The sequence below is a fragment of the Phodopus roborovskii genome, unplaced genomic scaffold, assembly GCF_943737965.1.
Source record: "Phodopus roborovskii unplaced genomic scaffold, PHOROB, whole genome shotgun sequence".
NCBI lineage: Eukaryota > Metazoa > Chordata > Mammalia > Rodentia > Cricetidae > Phodopus > Phodopus roborovskii.
Genome location: NW_026126567.1, coordinates 17,863,806 through 17,885,124, shown reverse-complemented (window position 1 = coordinate 17,885,124; position 21,319 = coordinate 17,863,806). Strand labels below are relative to the sequence as shown.

The window sequence follows — 21,319 nt, the reverse complement described above, 5'->3', positions numbered from 1 at the left end:
AAGAATAAGCTTGTTTTTACTTTGTTAAAACAGAGAGCTTGAAGATGTCCCAAAGGCACTCAGCCAGCCAGGGAGCAGGCAGCAAAGTGGACTCCCCTGTTGTCAAGTGGCCCAGCCTCAGAGACTTTGGTCTTACATCTTCCTTTCAACATGAGTTGTCAGAGACTTGCAGCTTCAATAGGAAAGAGAAAGACCCAGCGTTAACCTGTGGGCATCTTGAAACTCCAAGCCGAGGCTCAGGCAATCCCGCAGCATCTCCCACTCAGAGAAGGAAACCTGTGTTCTCAAGGAAGGAGAAGGGGGGAAGCCCAGAGCTCTGCGAGACCCCCAAAGCCAGAAGGAAACCGCGCCTCTTACGCAGGCGGCTTGATCTATCTTTCACGCTTCTGAAGGGGGACTCTGACCCTCAGAACGGTTCTCTGGAAAGCAGCGCAAGATACGTTCTTAGCCCAGGAAAGCATATCACAGACAGCACTTCCGGTTTCACAAAGCAGGACAACTTTAGTCCATTAGTTATCAGCACAATAAAAACAGAGGATGCGACTTCCAGCAGCCAGAGCTCAAGGTTAAGCTTTTCCCAGCACAAGACTTCCACAATCGATGACTCCACGGAAGAATGTGGTTTATTCGAAGTGGAGTGTCTATCTCCAATTCAAGGTGATGATTTTAAAGGTTCTATTACACACGACTTTAGCGACAGCAGTTTAAGTGTTAGTGATGAGAACACATGTCCGGAACTTCTAGGCTCCTCTGGTAGCCAGACATCCTCTGGAGCAAATGTAACCACATCTGTAACTCCAGTGAGTAGTTGCATATCAAAAATTAGATTTAAAGGGAGCCAAGCACTTTCTTCTTCAGCAGAGGTGCGAGACAGCGTTTCCACACCCGAAGACAGTGGTTTTAGCTCCCTTACCTGGGATAAGTCAGAAGATTCCCTCTCCGACCAAGAGGGCTCTTTGCAAGAGCTGTTTCAGAAGCACAGGGGAACTCCCAGAGCGGGGGACCTGACAAGAAAGCCAAAGCATCTTGGAAGGCAGAGAAGACTGTCCACCCTCCGGGAGCAAGGCTCCCAGTCAGAGACAGAAGATGAAGAGCAAATGGTCCCTGCAGTGGGCGCTGCTTCAGGCATCTCGGGGGATCCGCGAGGCTCCGATATGAAGATCTGGGATTCTACTCTAAGCTTTAAGAACTTATCAAATACCCCAGCCTTACAGTTAGTGCACGAGCTCTTTGTTAAAAGCAAAAGGAAGCGATTCCCGCGGGAGGATGGCCAGGAGTTCTTTGAGGAAAGGCACGAGGGGACAATAGGCAGATTGCAGTGTATTCTGGCCGGACTGATTGGCAAGAAGATGGGCATAGAGCAGCTGGATATCTTAACAGAATTACAATATAGAAATTTAAAGCATGTCTTAGCTATGGTTTTAGATTCCTTGACTTCAGAGAGTTTATACAGGTAAGAAATAAAACTTCATCATCTTTTAAATTGGTGTTTGTTTTGTTGTTTTCCTGTCTTTGGTTTATTACACTATATCAGCTGTTGTTTAAGTGACCTGCCTAGTAGAGATTGCTAAGTAATTCCCTCTGTTTAAAAGCAAAACTAAAAGATGAACCTACTGGTGCAGGCCTCTAATCCCAGATACTTGAGTTGCTGCTGCTACTGTTGCTGCTGCTGCTAGTGTGTGTAGAAATCCAGAAGTTAATTCATATTCTTCTATCTGTCTTAATTGCTTCCCACCTTACTTTTTGAGACAAGGTCTCTTACTGAAAGTGGAGCTCACCTATCAGGCTGGCCAAGCTCCTGGGATCCTTCCAGCCACACCTGCTCACCATGGCATTACAACTGTGAGCTGGGCCTTTTATGTGGGTGACGGATGCTCCCAAACATCCTTTTGCTTACACAGCAAGTGCTTCACCAACTGAGTCATCTCTCCAGGCCCTCCCACTGTGTGTGTGTGTGTGTGTGTGTGTGTGTGTGTGTGCATGAGAGAGAGCGAGAGAGCTGTGAGAGAGTGTATATATGTGCGCATGTGAATGTGCGTGGATGTGGGGTGTGTGGGTATTGTGTGCGCATGTGTGTATATGTGGGTGCACGTGTGTGCGCACGTGCGTGTGGGGGTCTGTGCATGGTGTATGTGTAAGGGTATGTGTGTGTGAGAGAGAGAGAGTGTGTGTGTGAGAGACAGAGGCTGTACATGTATGTGTGTGGAGAGACAGACAGATGGTCAGACACAGATAGACAGGGCTAGCCTTGTATTCTGTTCTCCCCTTCTATCATGTGCTTCCTGGGGACTAACCCGGGTCCCTCAGGCTTGGTAGCAAGTATCTTACCAAGACGAGCCACCTCCTGCCTCATGAATCTCTCTCTTGAAGGGAAGATGCCATGTTGATTATGTCCTTGCTGTTGTTATGGCTGCTGCTCTCAAACCGTCTTTGCCTTTCTCCCGCACATCTATTCTAGGCTATTGTAGGAAGTTACGCATTTTGTTGCTGGAAGTCTTCTGAGATATTGTCTACCTGTGTAGTTTGCAGATGGAGAAACATCTGTGGATAGATTAAATCACTTGCAGCAGTCCAGAAATAGATGGAGGTCTACCTCACTGGGCTCTCTAAGCTTTCATCCAGTATCCCCCTGAAAACTCTTAATGTTCTGCCTCCTTCCAGATTATATTTGGTAAAGCACATGTTGGTGTAACCCAGATGGATAACATACATGTACACATCTGTGTGTGCCTTTCAAATGTGTTCAAATGGTAAGTTATCTAAACAATTAACATGGCTGAATACAAGAATGTTGTTTTTCAAATGTTGGAGTATTTCAGTACAGGAAAGTCAGCATTTTGGGTGGCTGCTTACGTTAGCCATTGATACTGGTCATACTTAGTGATTTCTGCCCTTCCCCTGTAGAGTATTTGCAGCAAAGAATGTATGTTTATGACCTTAATGGTAATCTTCTTGGTAACACGAGGGATGGGGATGAGATAGTTATGGAGAAGTGTGCAGGTGCGTGTGCTCGTGTGTGTGCACGTGCATAGGTGTGTATGCACGTGTATGTGTGTGCTCGTGCATGCCATGACATCCATGGAGATCAGAGGACAACTTTGTGGAATCAGTTTCTACGTCCATCTTTAAGTGTTGTGAGACGCAGGTTGTCCTGTCGGCATCACACTTGCCTTTATCCGCCGGGCCTACCCTTGGTCGTGGCTTTCCTTTTAATGGGTGACTTTGTGCCCACCTCTCGTGAGATGAAAAGTGCATAGATCGATTGAGAGAGGTGACGGCACCTGCAGTGGCCAAGGCAACACAGCGCAGTGTTGACAACTGTAGTGTGGCCTGGGCCCTCAGTGTACGCCTTTCTCGGTCTTCTTCTGGTCTCCTTACATGATTGGTCAAATTAAACACGAAAGGTTAACTGTTCTTTTCACCAAGTAGTTAAAGCTGTTGAGAGGTAAAGGGGCTGAAGCTGGGCTGTAGCTGCTGCTGCCGCTCACTGCCGCCACTGCTGCGGCCATCGCCTAAGCTTTGTGAGTAAACTGGACAACAGGATGCTCTTCAGCATTAGAAATAGAACCTACATCATTCGATAGGATGCTGCCCACAAGAATGTCTATTATTTGGCACTTACTGCTTCCAGGATTATTAAGGGCCATTCTGGTGTTTACTTGGCCAAAAGTGACTGAGATGCTCTAGATAGAGGACTAGGAGAAATCAGCTGAGCTCCTCATACTAGATAATAATCAATTGCTGCGTGCTGCCTTCCAAATCTATAACCGAACAGCACATGGACCTAGTACTCCGGTGACTCGTGTTTGCTTTGCTGTTGCTGTTGTTTTGAGACAGGATCTCACTGTATCCCAGCCTGGCCCTGAACTCAGTAGGTTACCCAGACTGGCTATGCTTCCCCAATGCTTGGATTACAGGTATAAAACCACCACCCATGGCTCATGTTGGCATACAGGGCTGGCAGCATTGCTCAGCAGGTAAGACTGCTTGCTACCAATCCTGATGGCCTGAGTTCAATCCCTGGAGAAGAGGACCAGATTTCACTAGTTGTCCTCTGACCAGATGAGAACCATGGCATGCACATGCTTTCCCCTGCTCCCAACACCTACCAAATAAATAAATGAATATTTTTAATTAAATGAACATAAATGAAACAGTCGTCAATTAAGATAATGCCACTATGTACTCTGCATTTTAACAGTAATTCTTTCATATGGTAAATCAATCTGAAACAATGAGTCAATCAAATCATATTATTATATAATTTTAAGCTTAAATTTCCTGTTCAAGATCTTTAAAGTTATTTTATTATTGGTAACCTTATAAGAAAATGTCAGCCTTCGGAGAATATGCAGTAATAGACTGACTTGTTTATTGCAGTGCCTGGAACGTCAGCAGAAACTGGCGTGAAATTGTGGCTCAGGATAAAAGGGCAAACGAGAGGAGGAAACTTTATATCATACAGCTGAAGGCAGGTGCTCAGGTAAAGTGGGTTACACTTCCTAGAAGTGGCTTGTAGCTAGTGACTCCATGCCACTGAGCCCCAAGTTTGGTCTTTCTCTCATCTGTCTTTTCCAGCTAGCAAACGTTCCCCTAGAAGTACAGTAGAAAACCAAGGTGAGTTACACAGTGGCCTGTTGATAGCGTTCAAATGTCAGTGCCCCACTAGAGCCTCCTCATAGTTAGATGACCCGGTAGCATGTAAAACCCCAGTCTTTTAATGATATTACATGTCAGCCACTGTGCCAATCCCTCAGATCACGGTGATGAGCATTTCTTGACATGGCCCCTGCTGCTTGGGTGCTACAGCTGGACGTGTGATTACAACTCAGGTGTGCTAAGTTCTGTGTGACATTTAAAAGGTCTGCTGAACAGGTCCCCGGGAATCGAAAGGGGACCTTGCTGAGACCTGGACCAGGAGTTACAGGCCAGTTAGGTGGAGAAGACAGGGGAGTATCTAGCAGGGGAGTTGGGCCTGAAAGAGGGCGGGTGCCCTTGGCAGGCTGAGGAGTGATGTGCCGTAACTTGTCCTCCTTTGAGACTCTGAGGTCTGGCTTTGACGGTAGGAGGCAAATTTATAGAAATGCACAGGTTCTTCAGAGACACAGCTTTGCATATTGGACAAAGGCAGCACCAGAATAACAGAGATGGTGCAAAGAATAAGGCCATCTGCATACACAGATGTGGGTTCCCCTTGTCAGTGAGGTGTTGGGGTCTAACGTTAAGTAGACTCTGAGGAAAAGGGTTATGTTGTTATTGTGAGACTGTGTGTCCTCAGTGTCTGGCTGCTGCCAGCAGGGGCTGCTGACCCTGGGGACTCCCAACAGTGAGACCACAGACAATGTAATCACTTCCTTCACATTTTTTTTCAATAAAGTGTTTGTGTGTGTTGTGTGTGTGTGTGCACTCACAAGCGAGTTCTCTTGTGAAGGACAACACACAAGAGTTCGTTCTCTTCTTCTACTTTGTGGGGCTTGGGGAGGCCAGAAGACAACTTAAGCTCTTGAGTCCGAACTCGGGTTGTCAGGCTTGGTGAGAAGCACGTTAACACACTGAGCCTCTTACCCGTGTTTTTAAAGAGTATTGTCCTGTATATGCAGGAAAACTTAAAAAATAGTTTCAAATAGCCGGGTGGTGGCGGCACACCCCTTTAATCCCACCACTTGAGAGGCAGAGGCAGGTGGATCTCTGGGTTTGAGATCAGTTTGGTTTACACATTGAATTCCAGGTCAGCCAAGACTAACAATAAAACCCTGTCTCAAACAAAACAAAACAAAAATTTCAAACAAGTACCTGTTAATATTTAACTTGTTAACCCAATCACTCCATTTCCTGCTTAATTTCTCTAAGGAAAAAAAAAATCTGGTGGTGTTGGCAACCACCTAGTAATTCCAGATAAAACATTTAACCCTCACATCCTCACTGCCATTTAAAAGAGAAGAAAATTAGCCAGATGGTGTGGACCACACCTTTAATCCAATACTTAAAAGGTAGAGGCAGGTAGATTTCTGAGTTCAAGGCCAGCCTGGTCTAGGGGCAAGTTCCAGAGAAACCCTGTCTCAAAAATTAACAAACAAACAGAAGATGAAGGAGGAAGTCGAAGAAAAGAAGAGACAACCTCAGAGGCAGGTGAGATCCGAGGAGCTTGACGACTCACACACACACACACACACACACACACACACGCACGCACGCACGCACGCACGCACGCACGCACGCACGCACGCACGCGCACAGCATGACCCTCACAGTACATAAATAATTGTCAATAAAAAATAATGCACCCTCTCTCCCTCCCTTCTTCTCTTCCTCCCTCCTTCTCTTCCTCCCTCCTTCTCTTCCTCCCTCCCTTCTTCCCTCCTTCTCTTCCTCCCTCCTTCTCTTCCTCCCTCCTTCTCTTCCTCCCTCCCACTCTCCCTCTTTTCGGAGTCTCACTCTGTAGCCTAAGTTGGCTTTGATCTCCTGTCCCAGGCTTCCCAGAACTGGGGTTACAGGTGTACTGTCATTCCTGGCTTTCAGTCTGGCTTCTTAAAGGACTACACTTTCCTTATACGTTTTTGTCTTATTCTGGTTTAGTTTGCAAACTGGATTATAGGTTTGTAACAAAGCTCACCGCTCTCTCTCGCTCTGTCCTCCTTGCTTCTGTAGACTGGCTGGCTCTGTAGTCCAGGCTCTCCTGGACCTCACAGTGTAACCCAGGATGGCCTCAGACTCATGGGAATCCTCCTGCCTCACCTTCCTGAGTGCTGGGATTGCAGGTATGACCCACACCAGGCTTCTGGTCTCTACTTCTGTTTCTTCTATTTCTAAGTAGAGCTCTTTAAATGCTACTACTATTATTATTATTATTATTAGAGACAGGGTTTCTCTGTGTAGTCCTGACTGTCCAGGAACTCATTCTGTAGACCAGGCTGGCCTTGAATTCAGAGATCCACCTGTCCCTGCCTCCTGGGTGCTGGGATTAAAAGCGTGTGCCACCATGCCCAGCTGATATTTGTTATTTTATCTGGAAGGGATTCGGTTAGTTCTCCATTCACTCAATACATCCTACCACCTTCTCCCTGGATCGCTTTCTCCTGCCTTATGGCCATCACCTCACCATTTGTGGGTGAATAAGAGTTAGGTGTGATATGAGACCATATCAAGAGTATTATGAAATGTTCACTGTTAAACTTTTGTGGCATTTTTGTTTTGTTTTGTTTTTTTGAGAGAGGGTCTCACTGTGAAAGCCTGGAACAAGTAGACAAGGCCAACCTTAAGCTGGTGGCAATCCTCCTGCCTCTGCCTCTTGAATTCTGGGACTACAGATGTACACCACCATGCCATGCTTAATGTGTTGTGTGTATGCATGTGTGTGTGCTTAGTGTATGCACGTATGCCTGTGTGCACACATGGAGGTCAGAGGTCAATGGCAGGTGTGCTCCTCTGATGCTCTCTACCTTATATTTGTAGCAGAGCATCTCTCACGGAACCTGGAGCTCAGCAGCTTTGCTAAGCTGGGCCAGTCTCTGCCCGCCCAGGGCTGGAGTTACAGGCATGGATCACTTTGGCTAGCTTCTGCGTGAGTGCCGGGATCCAAACCCAGCTCCCCAAGCTTGCACAAGTCCTTTCCTCACTGGGCCAGCTCCCCAGACTGCTTACAAACAGGCTTTCATATAACTCAGGCTGGCTTTGAACTCGCTCTGTACCTAAGGCTGGCCTTGAACTCCTCGATCCTCCTGCTGCTTTCCTTCTAGTGCCAGGATTACTGCATGGGCCATTGCACCCAGCATGCCATTTGACATGTCTTCCTGTGGCGCTTCCTCCCAGAATTAATCTATTGCTGCCTCTCGGTGTGTCTTTCTCCATCTGCCATAGGCAGAGCTTCTTGTTAGGACAGTGGGTCAGCTCTATTCTGCCAGCTGGCACTCAGATAACCACACAGACTCGCTGATAGCCCAGCTTGATTTTAGCTAGCGTTTACAACTTAAATTATGTGCTGCTCTAAGGCTTCTTTACCTCATCTGTGTACTGTCTGTACTGCTGCTCCTGAGTCTGGCTGGTGACTCCAACATTTTTCTTCCCAGCATTGTCCTAGTCTGGCTCTCCTGCCCAATCTCTTCCTGCCCAGCTGTAGGCCAGTCATCTCTTTATTAACCATTCAGGGTAAACATATTTACAGTGCACAAAGCCTGTTCTACATCTGGCTGTCTCCCCCCAACCTCCAAGTGTGTATATTTCTCTCTCTCCTCTTAGATTCTGGATTAATCTTCCCTTATATTCAAGAACCAAAAGTCTCTGTGTGAATTCCAACACATTCTACCTTCCTCCCTTTCATCAGAGTCCTGTGCTTTCCTAGTCCACATGAACCCGGGCATTTATGTCACTGGCCAAAGCAAAAACATTTCAAAATTTCTTTAGTGATTTTCCTCCGATTGTACAGTGTCTCATAAAGATGCTTGGCTAAGTGAATTCACTAGAGCTTCATCTGTCTTCCATCTTTAGGCGAGTGTGAGCGGCCACTGGAACTGGGATCATTGCCTCCCTCGTCCCCTCCCCCTCAGAGAGTATTGTTTATTCTTTACTGTTCTCACATACTTAGGGAATGGGCAACCATTAGATGACTCCATAATACTTTTAGTAACCAGCACTCAGGTGACAGAGGCAGGGTGGGCTCTGGATTCGAGGCCAGGGTGATGCACACATCAACTACGAGGCCAGTAGCGTGTCTTGTAGACTTGTTAGCAGGCACGAGCATGTGCCTTTGTGGACTGCTTTGTCTCTTGACATTAAAAACAAAACCAGAAAAACTGTCGCCAATTGGACATCCCATAAATACTTACTAAATGAATAAGTGTTTCTTCTCAGTTGGCTTCAGCTGACACCCTGATTCATTTTTGGGTGAATGGACACTGCACCCATCAGCTGCATCACGATGCAGCCCGTGTTTTTTAGTGAGCTCTTGACTGGGCACTGTGGCCTAGGCTATGCATGATAGAAATGACAGTCTTCCAATGAGTTCAGTATGCGCAACTGCATTCAAAGTCTAACCCTGAAGGCCAACATTAGTCCCTTTCGTGTATTTTAAAACCTGTTAACCCCTTCCCTTCTTATGCCCAACTAACTGCATTCCCTGTACTTAGTCTACTATACTTTCTTCTGTTTTGGGTTTCCAGTTGGATCCAATTATAGCTCAGGAGACTTCAGAGAGAAGAGGCACAATTGAATTGTCAGGAAACTTAATCCAGTGTGTTCATCTTGACAGCTGGTTTGTCCTGTCTGTTTTAAAAGAAACATTTTCCCCATTACAACCTTAACCAAATACAAGACTGTATGCACTACTTACTGAGAATGCTTTTCTAATTATTTTTTCCAATTTTATTGAGGTATAATTGACAAAGGGACATTGTATCCTTTTAAGGTGTTTAAGCCAATTCACACACTTCTTGACCCAACATTTGACTAATGTGGGGCTCTAGTTCAGATGTGAGATGCTCTTTTCTCTTTTAAAAATATCAAGGCTGTAGAAAACAACCATAAAAATGAATCAGAACCAGATCCTTGCAAACCAGCCAAAGACACTGGGCTGTGTGATCTCAGCAATTCTATTGCCCGTCCAACATGTGCTTAAGGTAAGAGCTTGCAAAGATTCCATGGCAAGCTTTGAAAAGACTCGCCCTTCCCCTAACTCTCCTCTTTTTAGATCTTGGTTTTAAAATGAATTGCAAACTATGGTTTGTAGGCCAAGTGCTTTCTGCCACCTGTGTTCTCAAATAAGTTTGATTGGAACAGCTCTTTGGTATTTCTGCTGTCAAAGCTCAGAACTGAGCAGCTATTGGCTACATGGCCTGCAGTCTAACGAGCACTATTTTATACCATCCTATTCCTTAGAGAAGTTTGCCAATAATAAATAAATGACTTAAATGGAAAAGGAATTGATCACACACACAGAAGACTAAAAATGTATTCTTTTCAAAATTGAGAGAGGGAGGAGAGAGAGAGAGAGAGAGAGAGAGGAGAGAGAGAGACTGCTCATAACCACCCATGGCAAGGCTCTAGCACTGAGGTCAGGACGATTTTGGGGAGTTGGTTCTTTCCATTCACCTTGTTGGTACAGTACCCGTCTTGTTTAGACTTGGATAGACTTCCAGGTTGTTCTCCTGCCTCGACTTCCCATCTCACTCATAGGAGTTCACTACCACATCATGCTGTCAGACTTTCACGGCTTTCACCTTCACCCGCAGAGCTATCTCCAAACTTGTTTTCTTTGGCTTAAAAGTTAGGTGGGAAAGGATTGCCTGACTCTGAACCCCCTCTCCCCACACCCCTAAAGAGGAACGATCCAGCGAAAGATCTTGGTGGTTTAAGCCACTCCTGAACATTAAATAAAATCCAGGCCAGGCTGGACACTGTCATGCCTGGGAAGCCTCTGATTTTGCGGTGTGGATCATCTCCGTCTTTCCTACAGGCGGCTGTGTTACACGTTCGTGAGGCTGGCACTCGGCTCCAGCTCCTAAATCGCTCGGCCTTAAGATCAGTGCAGGCACAGGCACCGGCTGCCACTTCTCAGAAGGAGCAAGCGCCGACTCTGTCCCCTTGGGGAGATGTTTTGACACCTGTAGCAAGTTCCTCCCTCACCCACCTAAGGAGTAAACAGGATCAGTATGTGAAGGTGAGTATGGGCCCTAAGTTCTTAGGAATATTTAGCGTTTGGAATAAAGAGACAGTCGGTGTCACGCCGGAAGACTGAGTGTCGTGCTTCCACTGCAGGTTGCCAGGACGCTTTTCAGTGATGAAGCCCTAAAACCTTGTCCACGGTGCCAATCCCCTGCTAAGTACCAGCCATATAAGAGAAGGGGGCTGTGCAGCCGTTTGGCCTGTGGCTTTGACTTTTGTGTGTTATGTCTGTGCGCTTATCATGGGTCGGAAGAATGCAGAGGAGGGCCCGCAAAGCCGCGGAGTACTAAAGATGCTTTGCCAGGGAGTGCCCAAAGCAAGCGGAATTTAAAACGGCTCTAAGGAGAGACTGCTGGCCCGGTTCCGTCTGACTTAAAATTATGACTATTTTGAACACATGCAAATCTTCCCGTTGATGATAGATGATGATTTATTTCCTGTTTTATATATGTTATAATGCACCCCATTGTATATTTTCTTTAAAGCGATGAGTTTTGAGAGAATTTTATTTTAGTATTTCATATTCCCACTTTAAATAACTTATTGTTTTAAATAAAGAATTTTCTGGACTGTTACATATGTGGGTTTCACTGCTCCACGTAACTTTTAAAATTTGTGCATTTCATAACTATGTGTCTGAATGTTCTTCAATTGTTATTTTTAAAAATAATTTTCCAAATAATTGGAAAAAATTGGACTTTAGGCCAGTACATTTACAGGTTTTAGAAATTAACTGATGGATGAAATTAAAAATAAATAAAATGTTTTTAGAAGTTCCATCAAATGTAACCCATAGTTTCAATCTTTCTCTTATTTTAGTAGACTTTTGGCTCAGTAAAATTTACTTAATACTAATAACTTAAATATCAATTACAGAGAATCTGTAGTTACTTATACAGAATTTTATTAACAAATACCTATAAATCACACATTTATAATTAAGTTCTTAAAATTCTGAAATTATAGCCACAAATTCTAATATTTTGAGAGATTTAGGTTGGGTGGAAAATATGGGTTTTGAATGGAAAAACATAAAAAGTCATTGCTAATGGACACTATAATTTGTATGTGTTCATAATGTGCCTTTTCCCATGAACAATTCCAGTGGCAAAAGAGCTAAATTATTGTTGAAAAATAGTATAAGAAGGGATCTTTTTCATTTGTTTGTTTTGAGACAGGGTCTCATTGTGTAGTCCTGGCTGTCCTAGAACTCACTCTGTAGGCAAGGCTGGCCTCGAACTCACAGAGATCCACCTGCCTCTGCCTCATGAGTGCTGAGATTAAAGCCATGAGTCACTTACACTTGGCTCCAAGAGGGGAAATTTTTGGGGAAAAATGATTTATTTATTTTTATTTTATGTGCATTGGTGGTTTATCTGTATGTTTGTTTGTGGGAGTGGTTTGGATCTCCTGGAACTGGAGTTACAGAGTTGCCATGTGAGTGCTCAGAGTTGAACCTGGGTCCTTTGGAAGAGCAGCCAGTGCTCTTAACGGCTGAGTCATCTCTCTAGACCATAGGCAGGAAACTTTTGACAACAGATTTATAATTTGTGTACTTAGGTAGCTGCTGTATGAACAATATGTGTGTTTACCCTACACACACATTTAAATAGCTTTTAACACAATATTTAGGAAAATAATTCAAGTGTTTAAAATTTATATATGGTATATTTGGTTCTAAGTTGAATGCCCTTCACCCTTTCTTTCTCTCTCTTTCTTCCTTCCTTTCTTTCTTTTTCTTTTGACAAACTTTTGCTTTGTGGCAAGTAAGTCACTACATAGCCAGGCTGGCCTTGAACTCAAGTCCACTGCGTGCTGGGATTACAGGCAACCATACCCATCTTGATGTGGTTTATTTCCTGAGATATCTTGTGCACCAGGGTCAATTTACTAATGTTTACTGTAGTCTTCACTATTTCCTGCATATAGGCTTTTAAAGGTACTTTTTAGGAATGTATTCAGCGACATCAACTCTTACTGTATGACGTCACCTCTGATTACCACCCCCCCTTGAGCTGCTTCCTCTCACACTGACTGCTTCCTTCATCCCTAGGCGGAGCCCAGAGACTCCAAAGGAGACAGCAAATCCTGCTGCTGCTCTTTGGAGAGATGGGATCAAATCAAACATTTGTGGGGCATAACATAGACCCTTGAAGGAACCATGGAGTCAATGTCTAAACTGCTCACAAAACTGGCTGAACACAGACGCACACATCATCCACTGAGTTGATATGGCTCTGTTCTAATTCCTTCCCTTCCAAGGAACTTATCTATTAGAAACTATTGCCCTTAACTGCTAAATCATCTCCCTGGCCCTGGCCCTGGAGGAACTCATCTTATTCCTTTTTTTAAACATTTTTAATGTATACTGCCTGCATATATGCTTGAGCACCGGAAGAGGGCACCAGATCTCATTACAGATGGCTGTGAGCCACCATGTGGTTGCTGGGATTTGAACTCAGGACCTCTGGAAGAGCAGAGGGTGCTCTTAACCACTTAGCCATCTCTCCAGTCCCCATCTTACTCCTTTTATTGTAACAAAAATTGGGGATCAGGAAGATGACTTGGTGTGAGGTCAGGATTATAGCAGAGGCAGCAATCTTCCGAAGGTACGGAACAGAGGTCTTTGCACAGCTCTGTTTGAGAATCCAATGTGTGTGCAATTACAACACTGTAAATGGAAGACAGCTTTGCTATTATCTTGTTGGCCTGCTGGTGGAAAGTTCTAATTACAAATACTTCTATTTGATTAATTCCTCAGTTCCTTCGTGAATTTAAAGAACTCTATTATTCAAAAATGTAAATGAAGGCAGGCATGGCAGCAGACTCCTGTGATCCCAGCAAGTGAGAGAGAGGTACAGGCAGAACAGAAGGGCTGGAGTCTCATCTTTGCCTCCACAATGCATCTGAGGCTGTGGTAGAAATTATTTTAAGGTGTGTGACTTTTGTTTACGCTGCATTTGTTTAACTCCGTGAAGCTGTGTTACTGTGCCTGTCTAAAGCACCTGGTGGTCCTGATAAAGCAAGGCTGGGGGAAGGGTAGACGGCGCTGGCCGGCAGAGAGGAGAAATAGAAGGAAAGAGGAGCAGCAAGAGAACAGGGAAAAGATAATGGGGTGGGGCAGCCACCCAGCCACCCAGCCACCCAGCCACCCAGCCACCCAGCCACCCAGCCACCCAAGAAATACAGAAGAAAGATAAAAGCCCAGAGGGAAAAGGTAGACAGGTTAATTTAAGGTAAGAACAGCTGGCTAGAAACAAGCCAAGCCAAGGCCAGGAACTCATAACTAAGAAGAAGCCTTAATGTGTGATTTACTCCCGAAACAAAGAGAAACCCCACAAGCCTCTGTGATCACACTAGTCCTAAGGCCTTAAGATAACCTTAAGGCAAGTGTACTCCAAGGGCGGTGCCACCACGCTCTGGTTAGCATCAGATCTCCTCACTTGTTGACAGCTGGGTGAGTGAAGCCCTGAGAAAGAGTCACCGTGCAGTTATGCGGGGCAGCTCTGCGTTCTCACAGAGTTCCGGAAAGGGAGGAATGGGGACATTTGACTTACTCCTCATTCCAGGAAGAGAACTGGTTTGGAGGAGGAGCTGTGACTTGGTGTAGGAATACTCGAGTCCTCTCCCCACCTCAAATGGTCAATCCTTTTTTCAGCCTTTATAGCTAATGGCAAGAATACCCCATTTTTAAACGGATTCTCACCTCCTATTGCTTGGGAAAAGGGCAACAAGTTGTGTCAAATATAAAGAGAAACAGTAAAAGCAAGCTAATAATTTCCTACTAGCTTTCCTATGGGCACAAAGAAAGGTATTCAAATTCATTGTAACTTTTTTAAAGAAGTGGGTCTTACTGTGGATTTATTAAGATTTGAATGGCAAGCTATTAAAGCTATTTTATATGCTAGCTTTTAAAAACCCCCAACACTGACAACAACAGAAAACCCACAAGTTCTCATGTGGACCAGGCTGGCCTCATACTCTCTGTGTAGCCAAGGATGACCCAAGTACCTGCTGGCATGTGCCAGCATGACTGGTTTATGGGATGCTGGTGGTTTGGTGGTTTAAACTGGGACTTCATGTGTGCTGAATAAGCCGTCTACCAACCAAGCCACACCTCTATACTTTAATATATTTGTATTAACTTTTTAGGGTTTCATATATGCATTCAATGTAGTTTGATACAAGAAACATTTTGATGCCTTGGCACTGTGTAAACTAAGTTCTTGTAAAATATGCTTATTTTAAATTATGTGGACATTTGTGTCTGTGTATGGGCATGCACACATGAGGGCTGGTGCCTGAGACAGATGTCAGATCCCATGGACCTGGAGTTACATCTTGTGTGGTGCCCAGTGTGGGTGCTGAGAACTGATCTAGGATCATTTGCAATAGTAACACTTGTTCTTAACCTCTGAGCCATCTATCCAACCCCCAAAGCTGTGTTCTGTTCCCTTGGCTTAACCAATTGTATAAATAAATCACAGTAATAAATTCATGACACAAAGATTTACTGAGGATTTGGGCACTTAATAAATTACATTCCTGTTTACATTGTTTCTTTAAGTTATTTGTTTAATAAAATGGCATTTTAAAAGATCAAATTACCCAATCATTTCAAATACAGGGCAATTAATTTTTCAAAGAGAAAACTGAAATATTCCACTAGGGGGCACCAAAGACTTATTTATGGTGGTGAATTTGACACATACGGTGACATTTCCATATAGGGCAACGTGTCTTCATTTTATTTTTTAAAAAGTATATGTAGAATAAATTTGGGGAATAGTTACTACTCAGTTATTTTGGCTGGCTTGCAAGTATGTAATATTTTCCCGGATGCTAACGGAGCATTTTGAGGTGGACCCAGGTGTGTGCTTGGACTGTGCTAACTTCCCCCACCAGACCTGCACTCCTGGCTCCATCATCATGCACTGCAGAGGTGGGCATATGAGTGTGCACTGTGAAAATGGTGTCAGAGGCTCCTGATGGTTCCCCTCAGGTGGTTCCATTCCTGCAGGAGGCAGGGACAGGGTCCAGGTTTAGTTATATCCTGGCATGACTATGAATGTTCCCAGCAAACATTGGATTCCAGGTTGTTTGTACTAAACCATGACCCCAAACCACATTGCTTCCCTTTTACTGTTTGTTTTGAGACAGTTTTTTTTTTTTCCTGTGTAACAGCCCTGGCTTTCCTGACATACAGCAGGCTGGCCTCGAACTCACAGGGATCTGCCTGCCTCTGCCTCCCGAGTGCTGGGAGTAAAGGCATTCGTGGACCACCACCCAGCTACATTGCTTCTTCTTAAAGTCCAGACTTTCAGTTATCTCTTCCACTATTTCATCCCGCAAACTTTATTCTAAATGCCATCTGTGTTGTTCAACTTCCTTATGTCTTCTCTCCTCTCTTCCCATCTGTCATCTTCTGATTTCTCCAACAAGATGAAAATTGTGCCTTCTTCGAATCTTACGTTTATCTTTTTTTGTGTATGGTCTTTCTACCATCTCTTACTAGTCTTCAAGCCTTGTCTCCCACCATTAGCAAGTTCTTGATGGGCAGAGCCCTTTAACCTTTCTCCCTCTGCCAGCGAAGTGCCTCCTGGGTGACGGGCCATGCAGAGAGTGCTAGCTGAGTGGCCGCAGTGGTAAAAACTGGTTGCCATGTGACATGAGAACTTTATCCAAGTCTCGTTTTCTCTTTCCAGCCAGTAGCACGGGAAACTTCAAGTGCAGTTATTATTTTTGAGTGAGTCTTTGCTGCCCTGACTCCGCCATGTTTCATCTTCCAGTCCCTTTCTGCCTTTGCCAGGGCTGTTTTGTCCCTCGGTGTCACCCTCTCTCCTTGTACAGCTGATCACCGCTCTCCTGTCCCAGGCTGGCTGTCTCCTTCAGGGCAGCTGGAACCTTTTGTACTGTACTCTCCGCACATTCGGGGCCTTTCCGTTCTCTTCCCGGCACAGCCAGTTCCTCTGACCTTAGTCTGCACAGAAGTCCCGAGTTTGGCAGGGACCTTTCTTCCTGAGGTTACCTCATCTTTGGCGAGGTTAGGAACACAGAGCACAGTGAGGCAGAGGGAGAAGGGACCACTCCTGTGTCCAAGGACTCTACATGCTGTTTCCCCCTTCCCTGTCAGGAACTGTAAGCAGCTGTCTCCTTCCTCAAGCATAGGCATGGTGTAATTCTCAATAGTGATCAAGTATATGTGTTCTTGAATTATTTCCTGAGAGTATAAATATTCCAGGGGCAGGGCCATTCTTTTTTACCCCTGTCCATCCCCCAGCGCCTGTTTCTATAACTCTTTAGAGACACTGTAAATTATGACTGAAGGATTGTGGGACCCAGAGTCAGGGACACCAATATAAACAATGAAACTTGTTACATATCTCTATTATCTTGTTTTGATTTTGCTTTTTGACAGGGTCTTACCATTTGCCCTGGCTCGCTTGGAATTCTCCATGTAGACCAGACTGGCCTCAAACTCACAGAGCTCCATCTGCCTTTGTCAAGTGCTGGGATTAAAAAAAGCCAGTGCCAGCATGCACCGACAGCAGCTCATTTTTAATTAGACCAGACAGTGAACTAAATGCCTGTAGACATATTATGTGTGCTGTAGACACATCATGTGTTAGGAACTACCACTTCTACCATTATTATCAGTGTGTTTTTGTTTTTCCAGAAAAGAAACCAGGAGAGAGATAATTCCACCCACACTGATGAATTTAATGCTGGCGTCACAATTCTGGCTGCTCAGTGTCAAATGCTGGCCATGGCTTGGTGCCTGCCTATATGGACCCTGGGCTGCATCAGGGACCTCTGTGTGGGTTGCTTTTTTCATTCTTAGAAACAGAGACCTAGTTGCTGTGGTTTGGGCTTCAGGTAAATAGATAAAAAAATTGGAGCTATTGGGCTTCCTCCTGGTCCCAACCACTGATGCGGACTTAGGGCATGGCATTTTGAGATATTCTGATAAACATTGAACGATGTTAGTTTCCTCATTAAACATGTTGTCTGAGTGGCTAGAGAGATCGCTCAGGGGAACAGCACTTGCTCTTCCCCAGTATGTCCCAGGTTTTCCGTTGCAGCCACATGGTGGCTCACAACTGTAACTCTAGTTTGTTGTGGAATGATCTTTTTGTACACTGTGAAGATGTGTCTTTGCCAAGGCACCTTCTGATTGGTTTAATAAAAGAGCTGACTGGCTGGTAGCTAGGCCGGAGGTATAGGCAGGAAAGCCAGACAAAGAATGCTGGGAAGAAGGGTGGGGTCAGAGAGGTCACCAAGAGATGGAGAGGACTAAGACATGCTGGAGGACATGGATCAATAGAAATGGGTTCATTTAAGTTGTAAGAGATAATAATAAGTCTGTGCGACCCACTGAGCATTTGTTATTTGTAATAACTCTCCTTGTTGGTTACTTGGGAACTGGTGGGCAGAAAAGAAGTCTGCTTATATTAGTTCCAAGGGATCCCATGCCTTTCTTGCCTCTGTGGGTATCAGACATGCATACAGTGTACAGACATGCATTTGTGCAAACATTCATAATCTTAAAAGGGGTTATTTGTTTAGTATGTATTATTGAGCATTTTCTGCATTGTGGTGAGCTTTGTTCTAGCTGCTAGATTTGTAAGAGATAACAACTTAGTTAAAAATAATCCCTTAAGGGTACCAGAGAGATGACTCAGTGGTTAAGAGCATTGACTGCTTTTTCAGAGGACCTGGGTTCGAGTCCCAGCACCCACATGGCAGCTTACAACTGTCTGTAACTCCAGTTCCAGTGGATCTGATGCCCTCTTCTGGCCTCTGTGAGTACCAGACACACATAGGGTACACAGACACACGTACAGGCAAAACATACTACACATAAAGGATATGCGTGGCATCATTATCCCTAAAAGACCAGATGTTAGAAACCCAAATGTCCATTGATTAATGGATTAAGAAATGTGTTATAACCATATAGCAGGATACTATTTACTCATAAAAGCACAATGTATCTGAACCTTAAAAACATTGAGTGAAGACAGCCAGACATGAAAGGCAGTGTGATCCATTTATGTGAAATGTCTAAAATGGATTCAATAGAGACAGAAGGTAGACAGGGATATATAGAGATATATTTTAAGAATTATGCCATTTCTTTGAAATGGTAGAAATGTCCTAACTTTGAGCTTTTCTGACCATACTTAAAAATAAAATCCAGTGAGTTCTACCGGTGGTATATGGATTATACATAGTTAACATTATTATCCAAAAATTCAAAAATTTAAGTTTATAGTCTGGGCATTTGGGCTGAAGTTACTGTCTTTGTGATCCACATGTTTTTAAATCTTGGGAGTTTTTTGGGGTGATGGGGGGAAGAAGACCATACAATAAAGCCATCTGTCCTAGTTAGGGTTGCTGTTGCTGTGATGAAACACCATGACCAAAAGTAACCTGGGGAGGAAAGGGCTTATTTGGTACACTCCTACAGTGAAGGAAGTCAGGACAGGAACTCAAACAGGGCAGGAACCTGGAGGCAGGAGCTGATCCAGAGGGTGGAGGGGTGCTGCTTACTGGCTTGTTCTCTCCATGGCTTGCTCAGCCTGCTGTCTTGCGGAACCCAGTCACCAGCCCAGGGATGGCCCCACCCACAATGGGCTGGGCTCTTTGCCATCAATGATTAATTAAGAAAATGCCCTATAGGCCTGCCCGAGGTGTGATCTTATTGGAGACATTTTCCCCATTGGGGCTCCCTCCTCTCTGGTGACTCTAGTTGTGTCAAGTTGACAAAAACCCAGCCAGCATACCATCTAAGAGTGTAAAATGTATTAATAGGTAATAGGTGTCTGTGTCATTGTTTTTTTTAAACCTCTCTAGATCTATTTTCTAAACTGGAAACTTAGAACAATGCTGCTGTGCTATTCTATTTGGTAAGAGGGGACAATCCATGAGGCACCGCCCTGTTACAGATTAACATAGCAGTGTGGTTGTCTGACGAGCACAAACAAACAGCACTATGAGCAGAACACAGTGCAGATGTTTGCCATGAGTTCCAGACGTTCATTTCAACAAGCAGCCACTCCGTGGTGGGCCCGTGGTGTGTGTGTGTGTGTGTGTGTGTGTGTGTGTGTGTGTGTGTGTAGCGGAAGGAGAGGCCAGCATAGGAGTCTGTGGGTGACACAAGGTGCATGATCCACTGACCTTAATGTGTTACTGTGGCTTTAAGGTATGTGGGTTTGCATCCATTATACAAGAACAAGGGGGAAACCCAGGGCAGGAACCCAGTGGGAACACACCTGTGGGAGGGAGCTGAGTCTAGAAGTATGCTCCTAGAGGGTTTCTCTGGTGTCAGGAAAAAACAAACAAAAACATGAGCCCATTTGTGTACTGACTCTCAAAGTTGATAACCCACATTTTTCCGTCCTGTGTCAATTGCAAGCTCAAAACCGGGGACTTCTTTCACTATGGTCGGCCACAGCCTTCTGTGTCTCCACTGATGGCAATACCCTTCTGTTTGTCCAAAGATCTTGGAGGATCGTCCCCAAACGCCATTTCCCCACATCCAGCTTCTCAGATCCTCTAGGCTCCATTCTTTAATTTTTATGTCTATGTGCCTAGGTGCATGTTAGTGTAGGCCAGAGGAGGTGTGGGATCCCCCAGAGCTGGGGTTCTGAGCCACCATGGAGGTTCTGGGGGTTGAAGTTGGATCCTGTAGTGGTTCCTCCAGCTCTCCCTCAGCTCCTACCTGCCTGTTCCTGAGCTGTCATCTATAGCCTCTTAACAGCAGCCAAAGTGGCACTTTGGTCATAAAAGTTAACGGATAAAGACTAAGAGGAACCCTACCCCAGTTTCTCCCTTGCTCGCTCCTCCCTCCGTTTCATCTGGCTTTCTGGTTTTGTCTGGCAAGGGCAGTGTCTCACTTTGGTCCCTTTCTCATGTCATACCGAAAGAGCAATAAATACAACCAGGCGGGCAGGTGTCCGACTTCCTTGTAACACAGGCACCCATTGTCTTAAGGGCATACAAATACCCGCCCCACACCGAGGAGGCCAATGTGGGGCCATTGACGGTTTTTAAGTAGGTCAGATTTGCACTCAGATAGCTGGTTTTGCTTTTTGCATGGATAATGGATTTAAGGAGAACTCCTAGCTGGAAGCAGACTGGAAGAAGGACACGTTAGGACGCTTTTACAACACACCAGATGGGAGCCTGGACTAACTAAGGTTATGTGACTGCCAGCGGGAGGAGAGAAGAGGTCCCCAGACCAGAAATACTTTCAGGTAGAATTGGCTGGATCCAGTGCTTTGCCCGAATACGGGTTTTGGAGGGAAAGTTTTAGGGGGCAAACTCCCAGGTTTCTGGCTTGAGTCACTTGGGAGATGTATCATCTAATGGTCACTTGTGTTTTCGTTGAGACAAGTTCTCATGTAGCCCAGGCTTGTCTTGAACTGTGTAAGGATTCAGGCATTATGCTGGCCTGCCCTGTCACCTGGCAGAATGCACTCGGGCAGGTCCCTGGTCTGCCCAGGTGCAAAGGATTTAAAAGACAGACTCCCCCCCCCCCCCCTGCACTCACGCTGTCTTCCCGCGCTTCCCCTGGGGGGCAAACAGGACTTTTCCCTTCTCCCCTGCCGGCGGCGTCACCACGCCCGACTCTCTCATCCTGTTTCCCAGAACACGCATT

The 21,319-nt window shown here is 45.0% G+C and overlaps 1 protein-coding gene across 1 annotated transcript; it reads left to right on the top strand.

Annotated features, from left to right (window-relative positions):
- Window positions 1-37: 37 nt before the first annotated feature.
- Fbxo43 (F-box protein 43) lies at window positions 38-11,180 on the top strand. The gene is made up of 4 exons (XM_051202507.1): window positions 38-1,453; window positions 4,381-4,483; window positions 10,448-10,651; window positions 10,750-11,180. The coding sequence occupies exons 1-4, from the start codon at window positions 45-47 to the stop codon at window positions 10,996-10,998; spliced, it is 1,965 nt and encodes a 654-aa protein (XP_051058464.1). The 5' UTR covers window positions 38-44; the 3' UTR covers window positions 10,999-11,180.
- Window positions 11,181-21,319: the final 10,139 nt, after the last annotated feature.